This window comes from Salminus brasiliensis, chromosome 18 (genome assembly GCF_030463535.1).
Source record: "Salminus brasiliensis chromosome 18, fSalBra1.hap2, whole genome shotgun sequence".
Classification (NCBI taxonomy): domain Eukaryota; kingdom Metazoa; phylum Chordata; class Actinopteri; order Characiformes; family Bryconidae; genus Salminus; species Salminus brasiliensis.
This window is the reverse complement of record NC_132895.1, coordinates 31,182,891-31,194,505: the sequence shown is the minus strand read 5'-3', so window position 1 is coordinate 31,194,505 and position 11,615 is coordinate 31,182,891. Positions and strand designations below refer to the sequence as shown.

Genomic DNA, 11,615 nt, shown 5'->3' with positions numbered 1-11,615 from the left:
GCTCAATATATTAACATTAAATTTGCTAAATTGATTTAGCAAATATTAAACATTTTTGCAGTGTATAAAAATGGCAATGAAGTAAAATAAATATTATATCTAATATCTAAAGTAAAATAAATATTTTATCTAATATTAAAATAAAGTAAAATAAATGAAATGAAACACTAAATATTTTTCTTAAAACAAACAACATTTTTTTTTATTTATGCATGCATAATTTGTATATTTAGACAACATGCAGAAAGACATTTTAATCTGGGAACTGTTTTTTCGGAATGAAATGCAGTGTTATTAAAATGTCTAGAAATACATTTACGTCTGCAAGACCTCTTCAGAAGAACTCTTGTCCAGAGTTGCGGCCAGGCCATTTCTTTGATCTTTCTTAAAACGCTGTTAAACAAAGTGTTCATGTGTGAAGCTGCAAGCGTGTTAATTACCTGAACATGCTCGGGGTGAGGGGAAACACCTCCTTTGCCTGCAGTGGCTTCTAAAAGCCTCCTTTTAAGTACTGTGCAATACAAACACACCCCACATCATTTCCCTTGGTCCAATGGGTCATTTGCATTCCAGTGTCAACAACTGAGCAAAGGCAACAAGGATATTCAAACAAAGGTGCAAAGCACTGCAGTTTGCAGAGGCTTCAGATCACTAAGTGATTTATCATGGTAAAACTAAACAAAATGATAAAAGATGAAGCAGCAATGGGGCGCAGCCTTTAAACATGGTGGCAGTAGTTTCACACACTGTTATAGCTCACAGTGAAAGCTAGCCAGTCTAAAACACGTCCTCCAAACATGGTGGCGGTAGTTTCATACACTGTTGCAACTCACAGTGAGAGCTAACCAGGCTAAAGTACAGCCTCCTGAAACCTGTGGACTGCTGGTATATGTGGTTTATATGGACCATGTAATATGAGGTGTTAGAAAGTGAATAGGGTAAGGATTCTTGGTGGTTGCTAGGGCGGCTGCTGTGGTATTTTAGGTGGTTGCTAAGGTGTTGCTAAGCATATTGACGTTACAGTGGTGTTATGGTTTTGCGTTATTTGGATTCTTGGCCTGCGCCAGGGCATTTCAGGCGGTGTCTAGTGTGCCCCTGGTGGTTGCTAAGGTGCCGCTTATTGGGTGTTATGGTTGCTATGACATGCTATGGCATGTCAGGGGGCTTCTGAGGTGGTCCGCAGGGGTTTTCAACATGTTCACGCGAGCTGCAAAAGATGAAAAGCTTCAACAGCACGCGCGTCCTGCTCAAGGGTGGGCGCTCTGTATCGCGCTGCTCGCAGCCGGCGCACACGGAAAGCACCAGGTCTTGTTACAGAGTGTGTGTGCGCACGCCTTCTTCTCCACAGGATTTGCCCCTCCCTCCCTCTCTCCCTCTCTCTCTCTCTCTCCCTCTCCCTCTCTCTCTCTCTCTCTCTCTCTCTCTCTCTGAGCGCTTCAGTTACACAGAGAGTAGAGTCGTGAGCTCGAGCACAGGGGCGAGCCGAGGACTTTCCTGCACTTTCAGGTAATTTCTACTGGCTTTTTTTTATGGTCATCAAGAAACTGCATCCTCCTAAAAGTGTGTCCAGAAGGTCAGAACTTTATTTGCTCCTCCTTCAGAAGTGGCCACTGCTTTTGTTCGGTCAGTCCGGCTGCCTGGGCTTTAAAATAGCCCCCTTGAATCCACTGTACTGTCACTGGACTGTCGTTATCTGGACTGCACTGTTGGTCCCCCTAACAGCCACCTCCCCCCTCTCTTTATTGACTGCTCATGACGCGATGAAGATGTTTCCTGATCTCAGTGATGTTGTACAACCCTCAGGCAGTCATGTCAGCGCTAAGAAGCCTCTGATGGATTCTCGTGGGGCGAGCGACCGGCAGCGGAGCGAGGTAATGCAAACCACATGAACTCTGTAAACCTCATGTGGACCTTCTAACTGAGTCAGCTGGGGTTTGGAAGGGCTTATGTGAGACTTGGGGATGTGTTCAGACTAGGGCTGTGGTCAAGATCACTTCTGAAGAGTGTATGTTTTTTATATGTAATATGTAGCATTTCATTCGTTTGTTCTGAATATATAAGAAATTACATTTGAGCTCAACTTGTCTTCGCTGTGGACACTTCTGACTGCTGTTCGTTTGTTTTCCCGGCACCCGACAATAACTTTCATTCTGTTCAAATTGAAATTCCTAATAGAAAATATTCTGTTCTGCTCTCAAACCCAAATGTTTATCACTGGAAACAAAAATCACAGACGGATAAAAGTGCTTGAGTACAAGTCAGCAATGTTTTCAGAATAAATAACATTTTTTTTAAAAGCTTAAAAAGTCACAGAGTTGCACAAGAACGATTTCAAAAATCAAGTATATCAAGTATAATTACTGTCAAGACCAAAAACAATGGGGTACAAATATTATCTAAAGCAGGGCAAGTCAGAGCACAAATACTATCAAAACCAAGACAAGTCGGATTGCTTATCCTATTAAAACCAGTGTGTGTAATTATGTTGTACTTATGTACTTATGACTTGTACTAAAGCAACTGAAAATCAGACAATTTAATCATTTTGTGTTTGATTTATCGGCTCGTTCACATTTGGGTTTATAAGCAGAACAGGATGTTTTCTGTTATGAATAAACACCAAAAAATTTTATGTATAAAAACTACTAGACCAGTCCACAACTCCACAAATACTGCCAAATCCAGGACAAGTCTTAAGTACAGAAACTATCAAAACTAACACAGGTCAGAGATAAAGGACCAAGACAAGCCTAGGTACAAATACCAAATTCAGGACGAGTTTGAGCACAAATACTACTAAAACCAAGACCAAGTACAAAAACTATTAAAATGAAAACAAGTCTGAGGACAAATACTATAAAGTTCAAGACAAGGCTTACTACAAATATCATTGAGACCAAAATTAGTCAGAATACAAAAAACATGGAGTCCAATCAGAGTCTGAGTACAAATACTATCAAATCCAGGACAGGTCTGAGTACAAATACTATAAAGTTCAAGACTAGGCTTACTACAGATATTATTGAGACCTAGATCAGTCAGAGTACAAAAAGAAGTCTGAGTGCAAATACTGTGGAGACCCAGGCAAGTCTGAGTGCAAATACTGTGGAGACCCAGGCAAGTCTGAGTGCAAATACTGTGGAGACCCAGGCAAGTCTGAGTGCAAATACTATTAAATCCAGGACGAGTTTAAGGACAAACACTACTGAGTCCAATCCGAGTCTGAGCACAGATACTGTTAAGAACAAGACACAGCTTATTGAGGACATGAAATTCAGGACAAGTCCGAGTACAAGTACTGTTAAGGCCAAATCTAAGTATGCATTTTTTTTGAGACCGGTCCTTCACTTCCTTCTTTCTTTTTCCAGAATGAGAAGATGTGTCGGTCACCGCAAGCTTAAAAGGACTTCACTTTGCCTCTTTTTTTCTGTGCTGGTAGCTTTTTGTCTGACGATCGGATATGTTAACAAAGTTCCCGAGTCCTGCCCTCCACTGAAAAGACCCCGGCTTACCGAGCAGCATGGCATCAGCTGCTCGGACATTTACGACATGGACCCTGTCGCGGTGGGCAAATCGTTGTCCCTCAGAAGACAAGCCGTTTCCATGTTGGACGATGAGGATATCACGAATGCCACCATGGACTGCCGCCGCTACCTGGCGTCCAGGGGCTTTGATAGCATTCGGACCTCTCAGCTAGAGCGCACGTTTCCTCTTGCCTACTCCCTGGTGGTCCACAAAGATGCGGCCATGGTGGAGCGCATCCTGTGGGCCATCTACGTACCCCACAACTCCTACTGCATCCATTACGACCTCAAGTCTTCTCCAGAGTTTGTGGCCGCCATGCAAGGGCTGGCCCGCTGCCTGCCCAACGTCTTCATCGCTTCCAAACTGGAGAGGGTGCAGTACGCCAGCATTACGCGCCTCCGCGCCGACCTCAACTGTCTCTCCGACCTCATGGAGTCCGAGGTCAAGTGGAGGTACGTCATCAACCTGTGCGGCCAGGACTTCCCGTTGCGCTCCAACGTGGAGTTGGTGGAGGAGCTGAAGGCTCTGAAAGGCGGAAGCATGTTGGAGACGGCACGTCCTAGCCCGTTGAAGAAGCAGCGCTTCAGTTTTCACTACGCTCTGAAGGACAGCGGGTCTCAGTACCACCAGCACCCCGTCAAAACAGACCAGGCCAAGCCCCCGCCGCCGCATGGCATCGAGATGTTTGTAGGCAGTGCCTACTTCACGCTGTCTCGGGAGTTTGTTAACTTTGTCCAGTGGAGCCCCATGGTCAAAGACTTCCTGTCCTGGTCGGAGGACACGTACTCACCGGATGAGCATTTCTGGGCCACTTTGATTCGGTTGCCGGGCGTACCAGGGGCGTTGAGTCGCTCCGACCCAGACGTGTCGGACCTGGCGAGCCGGACGCGCCTGGTAAAGTGGCAGTACCTGGAGGGGAAGCTGTACCCAGCATGTAGTGGGGTGCACGTACGCAGTGTGTGCATTTACGGTGCCGCCGAACTCCGGTGGCTCCTCAACGACGGTCACTGGTTTGCCAATAAGCTGGACCCTAGGTTTGACCCAGTGCTGGTGGAGTGTCTGGAGGAGAAGCTGGCAGCGAGACAGAGAACGTTATCGGTTCAGTTGGAACAGCAGCTTTAAGAACGGGATCATCTAAACGTGCCTTACTTATTTTATTCCAGTTATTCCGCTTTTTGTTAGGGAGTAATTACGAGGACGAGATGCTGGTCATGGTTTGTGTTGGAAGTAGCCTCTCCGTGCTTCGTCCAAAGATGCATTCTTCCATAGCACCTGATGCCAGGTTGACCAGACAACAATGCCAACAATCCCAGAACATCAGGTTTCCAGTGGAGAACCTTCGTAAAGTCTTCAGAACTTCCACATAATGGAAATGTTCTAGGAAGAATCCTTAAATTGGTTTGTAATTTTTATTCCATTATGTAAGTCTTTAAACCTTTAAAAGGTTCTTCACTAGTCCATTTGTCAGCCATGGTTCTTTCGGGAACCCTTTTTGTAACTGAGAGCTGTGAGTGTGAAGGACATTTGGAATTCTTTAAACTAAGAACCTCCACCTAATGTAAACATCCTAGTATGCAGACAGAAGTTTGGCTTTATTTGAAGGCTCTTTACACTTACACATGTAAGCGTTCTAGTAAGAGTATAGAAGTTTTGTTTATTGTAAAGGTTCACTGAAGGTTGTTTGAACTTTCATAAGGTTCTTTACATTTAGAAGTGTCTTTTAAGACATGGTTCTTAAGAGAACCATTTTCTGCAAATGAGATGTCCGTGTGAGGAACCTTCGGAAAGTTTAAAGAACCTCCACATAACGTTCTAGTAAGAGGATAGACGCATTGTTTTATATGAAGGTTCTTTACACTTAGACATGTCTTCTTCTGACATGGTTCTTTAGAAACTGTGTGATGAACCTTACAAAAGTTTAAAGAACATCAGCGTAGTGTAAACGTTCTAGTAAGAGGTTAGAAGTTTTGCCTGTTGTGAAGGTTCTCTACATTTACAGGTGTCTTTTAAGACATGGTTCTTTGAGATGTCAGTGTGAGGAACCTTCAAATCTTTTTCTGACATAGCTCTTCAGGGAACTATTTCCTGTGTGAGTGTGAAGAACCTTTTGAAAATTTAAAGAACCTCCACATAATTACATCCAGATAGTAGAAGAACCCCTGAATTGGTATAGACACTTTGAATTATGTGAAGTGTTGTTAAACCTTTGAAAGGTTCTTCACTTGTCTCGTGCCTCCAGCCATGGTTCTTTAGGGCACTGCTTTTCTGTAAATGAGATACATGAGTGTAAAGAACCTTCGGAAAGTTTAAAGAACCTCCACACAGTGTTCTAGAAAAAAAAAACTTAAAAGCTTCATTAAATCATTTAAAAGGTTGTTCACTCGTCTGTTTTTCAGCCAGGGTTCTTTAAGGTGCCATTTTTTGTTGTTCAGATTGTGAAGAACCTTTGGGTTAGTTTAAAGAACCTACACATCATTTGAAGGTTCTAAGAGGAATATTTTAATGGGTACAGAAGCTGTAGCTTCATTTGAAGGTGCTTCACACTCACTCGGCTCTTTGACAAGGTTCCTTAAGGAACCACTTTCTGTATATATCATGTGAGTATGAAGAACCTTCACAGTCAGTAGTAGTAAAGGCCCTTAAGTTGGTGTAGAAGTTGGGTTTTCTAGACATTTAATAGGCCCTTCACTCGTGGCGTGGTTCTTTAGGATCCCAAAGGTGGTTCTTCTATGGCATAGATCAAGGAACCCTTTGTGGCACCTTTATTGTTAGTCACTGTGAACTAGGATGTTCTACAGCGTTCTACAAAAGCCTGTCCAATCTTGGCGCAGTAGCTACAAAAGAATGCATGTGTGGGCGGAGCCTGTGTGGGCCAGCTGTGTGAAATCCCAGTGGAACCAATGGAAAGTCCGGAAGTCCTAGAATGCTGTTGGAGTCTATGCTGACCGTCTGTGCCCTGGGTTCCGCACACAGGAACAGGGCTGGACCCAGACCAGACAACTGGTCCATGACTAAGCTGTGCCTACGTCCCAGTGCGGCCCAACCGGACTGGACACTGGATTTAACGCCATATGCTGTGAATCCCACGACCGAACTGGTTATTTTTATATATTTAATTAAAGGTTGGTTTAAATACTCTTGACTCCGGTGGTTTCTGGGAGGCTGGAAGTGGAAACTGTCCACAATGCGTCTCATCGGCTGTGTTACATTAGGCTCAGCGGTGTCAACGCTAGTACGCGTAACCCAAAAAAACACTGGTTGAGAGTAGAAGCCGTAATTTGGTACATTTTAAGGGTCTGTATGTTAACTTTAAGAAACGTTTCTCTGTGAAACTGTTTAAAATGACCTCCATCTAATGTAAAGGTTTGTGGGAGAACCCTAAAATATGGTGGCGCTCACATAGGTGGGTGGTTGGGACCCAGCATCATTACATCCAGGTCCCGTCACTGACCCTCTTGGGCATCCATACGTGGTTATAAAGCTATCTGGGTGCCAGTTGGGCTACCCATACCCAGGCCCCGCATGGGCATGCCTTTTTTAAGGAACCTTTTGAAAGATTGAAGATCTTCCACACCATGTGCAGGTTCAGGAAGAACCTTTAACAAGGACTAGCCCGATTTAACAAGCCTGGCCTCGTGATTTCCCCCGAGGGGAATCCCAGACACTGTCTTAAGGGGCCTTCCATTTCTTCATTAGCTTCAGCAGAGTTCATTATATGAGGAACCGAGTGGTGACTCCTTGAGGAACTGTGGAGGAAGCCTTTTCTTCTAAAATATATCTTTTCTTGAAGGTTCCTCGAAGCACCTTAAGAGCTTCTCCAGTTTCAAATTGAAAACATTTTGGTCTTTGCTGTTCGAGTTGATTAAGTATTGAGTTGCCAGCATTTCTGCCCATAAACGGAAAGGTTTTCGAGTGCTGACGTAACTGGCACTGGCATCAGATCTGAAGCTGGAGCTGTAATTGCTTGTTGGGAATCGCTTATGAGATTTGTCTGTGCCAGTAACGGGCTGAACCGTGTTTGTCGTTTTTGTCTTTTTATTCCCAAAGGAACAATTTAGGTGTCTCACACACCAGTACACACCAATAATGAACACTCATTAGTCCTTCATGTTCCTTACTCAAACCCCCCAAAGCCCACATTCGCCAGCGGTGTGAAGCCCACTCTCTCACATCTGTCCTGATCCCACACCCCAAGAACCCTCAGGCAGTTATCCTGTACCCTGCAACACTGGTAATTACTACACAGTGGCTAAAGTTAGCCTGTGCTTAGCCTGAATTAAACCTGTTAGCTAGTATTAGCCTGCATTAAACCTGCTACTAAGATAAACCTGCATTAGCCTGAATGAAACCTCTTAGCTAGGGTTAGCCTGAATTAACCTGTTAGCTAGGATTAGCCTGAATTAAACCTGCTACTAAGGTTAGTCTGCATTAGCCTAAATTAATCCTGTTAACTAGTGCTAGCCTGCATTAGCCTGAATTAAACCAGTTAGCTAGTGCTAGCCTGCATTACCCTGAAGTAAAAAACCTGTTAGCTACGGTTAGCCTGCATTGTCCTGAAGTAAACCTGTTAGCTAGGGTTAGCCTGCATTAGCCTGAATTAAACCTGTTGGCTAGGATTAGCCTGAAGTAAACCTGTTAGCTAGGGTTAGCCTGCATTAGCCTGAATTAAACCTGTTGGCTAGGATTAGCCTGAAGTAAACCTGTTAACTAGTGCTAGCCTGCATTAGCTTGAAGTAAACCTACTAACTAGGGTTAGCCGGAGTTAAACCTGTTAGCTATGGTTAGCCTGAGTTAAACCTGTTAGCTAGGGCTAGCCTGCATTAGCCTGATGTAGACATGTTAACTAGTGCTAGCCTGCATGAGCCTGAATTAAACCTGTTAGATAGGGTTAGCCTGCATTAGCCTGAATTAAACCTGTTAGCTAGGGCTAGCCTGAATTAGCCTGATGTAGACATGTGAACTAGTGCTAGCCTGCATGAGCCTGAATTAAACCTGTTAGATAGGGTTAGCCTGAATTAAACCTGTTATCTATGGTTAGCCTGAGTTAAACCTGTTAGCTAGGGCTAGCCTGCATTAGCCTGATGTAGACATGTTAACTAGTGCTAGCCTGCATGAGCCTGAATTAAACCTGTTATCTATGGTTAGCCTGAGTTAAACCTGTTAGCTAGGGCTAGCCTGCATTAGCCTGATGTAGACATGTTAACTAGTGCTAGCCTGCATTAGCCTGAATTAAACCTGTTAGCTAGGGTTAGCCTGAAGTAAACCTGCCGTCAGCTGCATTATGTTCTGATATGTACGATCCATCCAAAAATATTAGGAAAACTGCGACCTTAAAACGAGAGAAGTGAGGTCATGACAGGAAATGTGCTTACGAACTTTATCTATCAGAAACAGCGGCACGTCTTCCACGCTCTTGTCTGGCTGATAAACAAACTGTTGTGAGCAGAGCTTCGCAAAACCTCCCCCGTGTCTTAATGATGACTAAAAACGAACAGTTTTAGTAAGCTCCACGGTGCAAGAGTTCAGCAAGCCTGTATTTGCTAATCAGCCACAATCTCTTAACCAAGCCTGAAGTACGAATAAAGGCCCTGTCTATACGCTTTCACCCTTGCTCTCGTTTATACGCCTCCTGGGTTCTTCCCCTCGGCCGCTGTTTTCGTTGGTTTGCTGCGGATTGGCTGGTTTATCCACAGGTCTGCTCGAGGGACTGGCGATTTTTTGAAGCAGTGATGTGAACAAGAGAAGCTACAGCTCTGTCAGAGCAAAGCTCTGGGCTGGCCTTCGGCCTGCGCTTATAGGGAAGGGTCAAAGGGTCAAACTAGGGCAATGTGCACAGTGGCACTGATGCACTATTATGGAGTTAACTTGGTTAGCCTGAATGAAGACTTCAGTGGTTCTGAGCTGAGAGTGGGTGGGGGAGTTGGGGGGTTGTGAGTCATCTTCCTGTGCCTCCTCTGCTTATGTTTGCCGTAATGATCCCGTTGTCAGAACACCCTGGTCTGGGGCACACGGAGGAAGCTGAAGTGGGTTTATTGAGGGGTCAGTGAATATCCGTAAATCAGTAGTTTCCACCTCCTGTTTCGGAGTCCTGTGCTGTTTCAGTTCCACGGCGTAGTGGCGAGGCAGGCTTAGTCAGGAGTTTCTGTGTGACGTGGGCCCTCAGCCAGCTTTCACAGCCTCAAACTCGGCCAGGACGGATGAAGTCATCCTCCGCTTCTCCAAGTCAAACAGCATCTAACCCCATGACAGGCTGATTCAGTTGTGGCTCTTATGGAAACTATTCAAATGCAGTAGATAAAGCACACAGTGTAAATACAGTCATTCTATTAGGAATGGTTAACTAACTTACCCGCGGTGAGCATACACCCTCTTTTTTTTTCCCCCCAGACATGGCCTCATTTTGGGGATGTAAAAAAGTGCTTCTGGCTGGGATTCCTGAATTGCGTAACGGATTTGGCATTGACTTCGCCTCAGCGAATCCCCTCGTTTTTCTTTTTTTTCCGTTTGTTTGTTTTAATAGCAAATTTTTATATTTACAATGCCATTCTCAACTTATGCAATACAAATAAAATTACCTGTCGAACATAAATTCATATATTTATATATAACATTATATCTATTAAAAAATCAAATATATAGATTTCATGAGAATGTACAGTGTCTTAGCTCAGCCAGTATACATTTTTTTTAATGCAATTCATCAGTAAGGGAAATTATATTTTTAGTGCAGCACAAATTATAATTAGTTATAACAAAGAAACTAAACACAAATCAGTTGACAACCTTTTTTTTCTTATTTGTATTTTACATAAACAAAAACTTTATGTAACAGGGTGGTAAAACTAATCCTTTTTTTCCATTAGTTCATTTTAAAACGTTAATTTAGCAATACAAGCTATTTAGGCTATTTATTAGTTTTGGTAAAAGGTCCTACAATTTAGGCCTAAAACATTCCTAACCACATCCGATGCTCACATCCAAGTGTCTCCTTTTTGAAACGTAGCAGAGAATATGTCGTTACAGCTCTTGTGAAACACTGGTGTACTGTGTTTACAAGATTGACACAATGTGAATCTGGCAGTTTATCTTTACATTGTATCAAACTTTTATGAATGGATCAGTAGAAAAGCTCTGAAATGCTTGAAATATTATAAATATAAGAGTTTTTTTTTCCCTCCTCTTGTAAAGGTGCTGTTTTAGAGATACTGTCTTAGGGGACGGCGACAATCTGATATACTGCTGTAATCTGTAACAGGAAATACATCAATCAACAGTAGTTAATGTGGATTGTTAATGTGTAACAGCACAGTTTTATATAAACACACAAACACACATCTATTCATGGGCGTTTTTCAGTTTGGGGACTTTTACATCCTTGGTCATACGTTCATGTAAGAAATTCTTTATTTTAAAATGAATAGCTAGCGTATTGAATAATTGGTATCACTTTACTTGAATGGTCCATTAGAGATGCTTTGTAGATGCTAACCAGATACTCACGTAACGTTTGACTGAATGTTTATTAAATGTAAATGTATTAAATGTTTATTAAATGTCTTTGAAATGTAACCGTACACTTAACCCTAACCTTGCTTTTTTAGGGTTATGTTAAGGGTTAGGTTTAAGGTTCAGGGGTTAAGGTTAGGGTTGGGATTTAGGGTTGATTCAAGGGTACGATTAACCTCACACAGTATCTCATCTCAATAACGCTCAAACAAAGAAAAACAATTTATTTCTTATTTAGTTTATAACTTTTTTCCCCATTTTGTTAAAACGGAACTTCTTGGTTTTGAAAAAAATTATATTTCCTATTGCATCCAACTATAGTTTTTACTTTTAAACTAGTTAAAATGCTTTAATTCCATTAGTCAATTTTAGTAACTCTACTGAAGTGAATTTTCTGATTCTGTGCTGAAATTTCTGATTATCCCATAAATCAGTACTTTTAAACTCCTAAATCTTGATCTGAATCTTTTGAGTGAACGTAATCCAACATTTGCTTTTTTAAAATGTTGTTTTAGTCTTTATTTTCTTTACTGATGTTTATTAATCATCTTTATCATCTTTTGATTACTGCAAAGGATTTTCAC

General features: G+C 42.6%; 1 protein-coding gene across 2 annotated transcripts; it reads left to right on the top strand.

Annotated features, from left to right (window-relative positions):
* Positions 1 to 1,425: 1,425 nt before the first annotated feature.
* On the top strand, positions 1,426 to 11,099 carry LOC140539238 (beta-1,3-galactosyl-O-glycosyl-glycoprotein beta-1,6-N-acetylglucosaminyltransferase 4-like). Of its 2 annotated transcripts, none has more exons than XM_072661897.1 (3): positions 1,426 to 1,506; positions 1,804 to 1,871; positions 3,369 to 11,099. In XM_072661897.1, the coding sequence occupies exon 3, from the start codon at positions 3,370 to 3,372 to the stop codon at positions 4,645 to 4,647; it is 1,278 nt and encodes a 425-aa protein (XP_072517998.1). In that variant the 5' UTR covers positions 1,426 to 1,506; positions 1,804 to 1,871; position 3,369; the 3' UTR covers positions 4,648 to 11,099. The 2 variants fall into 2 exon arrangements, with proteins under 2 accessions (XP_072517998.1, XP_072517997.1); XM_072661896.1 differs by having other exon boundaries at positions 1,429 to 1,506; positions 1,767 to 1,871.
* The last annotated feature ends 516 nt before the right edge of the window (positions 11,100 to 11,615 follow it).

Coding starts and splice junctions, on each gene's coding strand:
- LOC140539238 (XM_072661897.1), top strand. CDS start 3,370: ATGAGAAGATGTGTCGGTCACCGCAAGCTTAAAAGGACTTCACTTTGC.